Here is a 6,866-nt window from a genome sequence, read left to right as displayed (position 1 = left end):
CCTGTATCGAGTTTCATTTTCACTATAGAATGCAAATGAGCTAATTACACACCGGACCTCCAACATCTTGTCTTGGATGTGATGGTTTAGTCCTACATACAACTTGTAAAACGTGAGACCACGGTTCACAAATTTTGAATTTTCGTGAAGATTTGGTCCTAACCAATGAAACGACGACACGTTGATGCCACAGTGGCTAACCTTTGGCGCGCTGACCGCTGTTGTTTTTGCTAATACCCCCTGAGAATGTTATGTCATGCGTTTTCGGCCATTCCAATTGGCCACTCGATTTCGTCCCCAACCCTAGCTCGCAGAGAGGCGACGGCGACGACGAGGTGCACGACCACGGCGACGGAGTGTTGCGCGGTGGAGTGGGGGAGCTCTCTGCACGGCCACCGGGCCGATGGCGTCGACGGGGGGCGCGTAGATCGTCGATGCCGGCGATAGCGGTGACGGAAGCACATGGGCGAGGAGTGGAAAGAAACCTCCGTCGTCTACTACCAGTCATCGTCGAGGAGGACGCCACCAAGGATGCCGGTAAGGACAAAGACGCTGGTAATTCCCCTGTGCTCCCATGTGCTCTGTGCATATGATTGGTTCTTTTATTTGAAAATCTAGAGCAATTTTCTGTTTTGTAGTACAAAATAGAACAAGAAGGCTTAGTAGAAGATGTAAACCATGTGCAAGGACATTGAGAAAGAAAATAGACTGATTTTGCTGAGGTTGAATGAATTAGAGGTTGAACTAAACAAGAGGAAGCCAGAGAAGAAAGCAATGGATATAGCACATAGGGAGAAGCTTAGAAGTAGAGATAGGAGACTCATAATTTTAGCTAGTTCTTTAGCCATGTATTGTGTTTCAGCTCTGATGAACAAGGGCTTTGTGTAAGACAAATTGTACCGTGTACTTGATGAAATAAAATTTCCATGATGTTGGTTGCTTACTTAAATTGTGTTATTACAATAGGAAAATCAATTGAAATGGCATCAACAATTCATCAATGTACTGTCGTAGCAAAATAACTTCTCATGCATGTTCAGTGTTTGCAACAAGAATTGTCATATGCATTGTTTAGTACATAATCAGAAAATTAAACAACTTCATTGATGAATTCTCATGTGCTGCTAGTTGTCAGCTGGGATGGTGCATTTTGACTCAAAGGCATCTCACGTGCATTGACATTCGCAGTGAAATCTTCACAAGTCTGGAAATGCATTGAGGTCAATCCTGCCATCACCAAAACACATGTAGTAGATACTGCCAGGGTGTTGTGTAGCCTCTTCTTGATCTTTCTCTTACAGTTGGTCCACTTGTAGATCTCCCCCTTCCTCTTCCTCTTTGTTGATCACTTGATGTACCTCTTTCCCTTGTTGCAGCTGCTGCTCTTCCTGTGTATGTACTTCTCTCCCTTCCTTTTCCTCTTTCTTGCTCACTTGATGCACCCCTTCCTCTTGTAGTTGCTGCTCTCCCTCTTCTTGTCACCCCACCTCCGTCATCCCTCATTCTTCTCTGATTACGAATTCTCCCGTCCGCAATGAATCCTCTCTGCTTGGCACCATTCCACACCCAATAAATCATCCTCACTTCGCACCATTCCACATCCAATGAATCCTTCCCACTTCGTTTGATTCTACGCATCCAAGCTGTAGTAGCAAACGAAAAGCTTTTGCTCTCAGTTTCCCGCTCCGCACAATTCCATACCTCCACGCGTGTGGAGGAGCTTAAAATACACAAGTATGATAGAGAATTTTTAATCTAGACAAAAATGTGTAGATTTGCCAGAATATCTCAAGATTATCCCATCCAAATCCCAAAAAGTAAACGAACTATTAGAGATTTTCTGGGATTCATGATAATCTCCTCCAATCCCGTTAATACACTAGATTCACTAGAAATGAACAAAGCTTAGATGTATCATCGCTTCTGCGCATCATCCAACCTAAAATACTAAATGTATGGATTTTTATAACAGATTTTTTTTTGCAACAATACCTGCTGTTGCACGCCATTGCTTTCATCAATATATAACTATACAGTTTTCAAAGGATGAAAAATCAACCTGATTACCTGAGACATAAGAATTTATTCCGTTGACAGCTAGAAATAGCCTCCCTTTAGGAAAATTAATGCTTACATGTCCTACACGAGTAGAATGTCAAGTGGGATCCCACCCAAATTTCACTTGTAGTGTGATTTGATTTTTCTTAAAATTTGCACAAGAAAAATTAAATTACAATATAAGTGTGATTTAGGTAGGATTCCACTTGACAGCCTATACACGAGAAACAAAAAGTAGCAACGGTAATTGGAGAAAGGTTAACACAGGTCACAGGGTGCAATTACAGTTTACAGAAGAATAGTTCATGATGCTGAGCACATAGAGATGTCGTCACAGGGTGCAGTTTACAACAGACCCATGAGGCTGACAGAATTGTTTTGCAATCGGTGCAGTTATCAAATGATAACTTACATCACAGATAAAACTAGCTAAAAGGGGGGAAAAGAAGGAAACGTCAGAATACATCAGCCAAATATACTTCCTCTTCCGTTACCTAAGGGCACACAGTTCTTTCACTAAATCAGTTCCTTGGCTCCTCAAACTTGATTGGTATTTGTGCCATCTGCGGCTGATGCTTCCTGACCTGTGATGGATGATGCGTAGTAATGTAATCTGTGTCAATACCCAGTGCTTATATTTGAAATGGTTAAAATTAGTACCTTCACGCCAGCCATTGATAATAATTTGTGAGAAGCGACATAAACATGATCTGAGCTATCAATCCTTTTCTCTACAAAATAGATGACTTCAGATACACCTGACTGGAAGAAAGATCAACACAATTGTTAGAATTGAGCAGTTGATTGTCCGAATCACATGAGCACATGTATAAGTTACTTCCAAGACAAAATAGCACGAGTGATTATTAATTTAGGTATAAGGGGAAATAATAAATAAGTGAAAGTTAAAACCAGTAATTTCATAGTGCAGAATTGACATGGCAATTATTTTTGGTAAATTCAGTGAAAAGAGTGAAGAAATGGAAACTGCTGGCTGAAAGGTCATACCAGTAAATCATTGAAAATGTAATATTTGCACAAATTAAATTAATAAAATTTACCAATGCTTGCAGTGAATCTGAGTGTTTCAATATAGCGTGAAAAGATTATATACTAGTACAAACCTAGGGTGGACATTTATAGAGTGCTTTGTTAGAATTTAGAAATATACTGAATCATTTAACGAACAAAACTGAGATTTGAAAGCATTGCACCAATGCTTCAAATGCATGAGATCTTGTAGGAACTAACCTGGATGATTATCTTAGCACACTCATTGCAGGGGAACATGGTGACATATAGCTTCTGCAGTAGAAGGGAAACAATAAGGGACTCGTCTAAGAATCCTAAAGACCGATCAGTGATGCTACTGAGTGCTAAATACAAGATGGAGGACAACAGAAAGACCAAACCTGTCCAGCCGCTGAAGCATGGTTTGTGTTTAAAATAGCATTAACTTCAGCATGAACAACATAGCTGCAAAGAGTAAAAGATTCTGGTTGTTAGAATTGAGCAGCATTTAGCAAATGCAGTGAGATATAAGTACCTCATAATGTCATAACTAACGTTAGCACTGCTACAAAATCACGCAGAAATTTCAGATGGTGGAACATTTACTTGTTTGTAACTCAGGCAAAATCATGCAGAAATTGCAGATGGTGGAACATTTACTTGTTTGTAACTCGGGCAATAAAGCTTAAATTTCTCAGAAAAAGGTTAGATGACAAAATAATGAGGTGGCAAGATATGCAAGGTTAACAACTTTCCAAATGGCAAGCCAGACAATCAAGCATGATGTGAATTGCTAACCAGCAGTGCAGCTATATTGCTTGAGATCAATTATTGTTTGCAGAAAACGAAGGGACTTGCAGTTCCCTTCTTGATATAGCACAGAACAGAAAAGGCTATCAAGTGCAACATGGCACTGGCAATTTTTACTAGGGACATGAGCTCTTGTGAGATGCTCCTAATTACCACTTAGGAGGTAAAGGTAGAATTTAATCCTGGTCGGCCATTGATCAAGGTATTTTGGCCATATGAGCTCTCTAATTGTAGCAAGTTATCAGATGTGTCTGTTAGAAATGATATTTACTCCTCATAGATAAATTATTCTTTTTTATTCAGAAAACTACTGCCATATGTAAACAAACACAAGTTTTCTATTTCATGCCACACATTACGGTTTAGGATCAGGAGCTAGATATATGTACTGCAGATGTTCATATCATACATGCATGATGATGATTTTTTTCACGTTAGGTTTGGTATGGTTCAGGCCCACATCTAGATAAATAAGAATCTATATCTTGCACCACACATACGGTGCAGAAACAAATCATCAAATGTGGCCTATTACTCTTTTTGGTACCTAGTAGAAGCACTCGAAGTTAACATATACTCCGTATCATCTACATGTGTGTTAGTAATAACATAAAAATGAAACTGGATATCTAAATTAAGTATGTATTCGTCTATTTTAGTTGCACTTAATTCATGTGCGTGTTATTATTTGCATCCGACATGCTACCAGGCCAAAAAAATAGTCATTACTTTACACTTCTGAAAGGTAGAAAAAGGAAAGAAAATAGGTTGATATGAAGACTTTAGTTTGCAGCACAGGTGATATCCGTTTTATCATTGTTCCATCATGAAAATAGTTTTACTTCCGTGTTTTTACTTAGTACAAAGTCTACATGACCAGTAAATATTAGTCAGTGGATCTTGCAAATTACTGGCCATATTTGTTTGAGTGTACCTTAAAAAGTCACTTGAGAAATACCCAATTTATCAATAGATAGTATTTTATTCAAGCTGCAATTCTTTTCTGCTTGTCAGGTGTGCTTAAAGAGTTATTATGTCCTAAAATAGAAAGCAACGACCATTTGACTGAAGAGTTCATAACTTACGGATATTTTGTCTCCAATGGATCCCCTCTTGCAGATTTCTGTGGTAAGGAGGTACGAAGAGATATATAAGAAACTATTAAATTCCAGCAATCATGGGAAAATAGTATTTGATTGAATATGGAATGAACATCACACTGGAATGCAAACTTACACAAGAATCACTAGAGCTAATCATTGTTTCTTATTACTGAATGGCACTCAATTTATATATATCTCTTCTAATTACAGCTTCAAAGAAAACTACCTTTGCCCAAGGAAGCTTATCATCCGAACAACCTCTTGGGAATCCATTGTAGCCAATACCTGGTTGTAAAAAAAAAATGAGTTATATTATCTATAGATGAGCCATTATGGCACTTGGCCTATCACAACAATCCTTGTAATATGCTTATCAGAGCTGTAGCCAGCAATTAAAATGGGCTTTTGAATGAATCAAGTTGCAGATCATAAAACAGCCATGGGCTTTGATTGGCATTCAAAATAGATGCCTCAGATGTTAAAGTCCATTAAGATAAAAAAACTGAATGGCTGAATCGGGTATTCTTGAGTTTCAGCCTCACCTAGGATAATGCCTTCTTGGCTAACCAAGCATGCTCCAACCTGCATAAAATGGATTTTAGGTACATAGATGACAATTCTTCACTAACATAAGTGGCAGAATAAAAAATCTTACTCCTACATGACTTTCTACTTGCTACATTATGTGAAGATTTATTTTTAGGTCACATTCACTGTATAAGAAGATGTCAAAACAAACTTCTTTCAATACAATCAACGGAGCCTCCAAAGATCCCTGGATACTTTTTGCTTTATTTAAGAAGCTTTGAAGCACCATAATGGTTTTAATTTAAGCAGATTAATCAATTATTCATTAGATCTGCCTAGAACGCAATCAACTGATTTTGTGCAGTGTCGCAGTTATCCAACAGCCCACCCTTTTTCCTTTTTCCTACCACGACCACCATGCCTCCCCAATCCAATGTCACATCTGTCCGCAGCCAACAGTGCCGCCACTCATTGTGCCTGGCAGCCAGTGCAACCAGATAGTACCCCCCCCCCCCCCTCCCATCCCTGCTGCCGCGTCATAGTTCAGTGGAATGAGTTCGACGCCAAATGTGGTTGTATTTTATAGCAAGTGAATGCCTAATTGCAAACATGTTATTCTGTCGCAACAGGTAAAATAGTTTGTCTATCACACTCAGACATGAGAATCAGCATATACCGAAAATTGGTACTCCGTATTTCCTTCTGTGCTACACCTGCCTTCTGGCTACACCTTGCAGGAGGGTGTGCTATGAGCTGTGTTGCCTTTCTACTTGACCATTGGTTATACAAGTATATACACATACAAATCTAAGCTTCAGTCTGCTCCTACACTTTCAGTTATCTCACCGCAGTAGGAGACTACCAGTCACATTCGAATTTATACAAACAGCGTGAGCGCAAGCACATATTTGAAGTTCGAGGTGGGTGTTTTGACAGGCATCAACATTTACTTCACCTGCCGGTTAGGATCCTTGGACCGCTCAGCCGAAAGGAATGCGATCGCCATGAAGTAGTCGTCCCATGAGATAAACCTGCAACAGAATCAGAAGCGCCTCAGAGGCAGAAATCTTCACCCATGCTTAGCAATAGCGGCCACAGGCGGCGAGGGGTAGTGAAAGAGGGTTGAGCCGCGAGAACTAACCCTTCCCTCTTGGTTATTTTGTAGTGGTCCTGCGCTGGTGGGCTCCCGGCGGTGGAGCCGTTCACGGGGAGTGGCTCGCCGCGCGGCGGGGGCGGGTTCTGGGGCTGGGCGTTGGTTGCCCTGTAGGAGGACAGGAAGCGCTGCGCGGCCACAGCGGCTACGGCTCCCGCGGCGGCCGAGAGGGACACTATGGCGAGATCCCTCGTCGAGGCCAT

General features: G+C 40.5%; 1 protein-coding gene across 1 annotated transcript; it reads right to left on the bottom strand.

Moving 5' to 3' along the window:
• Positions 1-2,579: 2,579 nt before the first annotated feature.
• Positions 2,580-6,866, bottom strand: LOC124668427 (deoxycytidylate deaminase-like). The gene is made up of 9 exons (XM_047205572.1): positions 6,652-6,866; positions 6,466-6,541; positions 5,525-5,564; positions 5,209-5,267; positions 4,965-5,002; positions 3,471-3,534; positions 3,310-3,363; positions 2,719-2,820; positions 2,580-2,642 (listed from the first exon to the last, which is right to left on the bottom strand). Exons 1-9 carry the CDS (start codon positions 6,864-6,866, stop codon positions 2,580-2,582), a joined length of 711 nt encoding a protein of 236 aa, XP_047061528.1.

This window comes from Lolium rigidum, chromosome 6 (assembly GCF_022539505.1).
Source record: "Lolium rigidum isolate FL_2022 chromosome 6, APGP_CSIRO_Lrig_0.1, whole genome shotgun sequence".
In the NCBI taxonomy this organism is placed as follows: domain Eukaryota; kingdom Viridiplantae; phylum Streptophyta; class Magnoliopsida; order Poales; family Poaceae; genus Lolium; species Lolium rigidum.
This window is presented reverse-complemented; position numbering and strand designations above follow the sequence as displayed.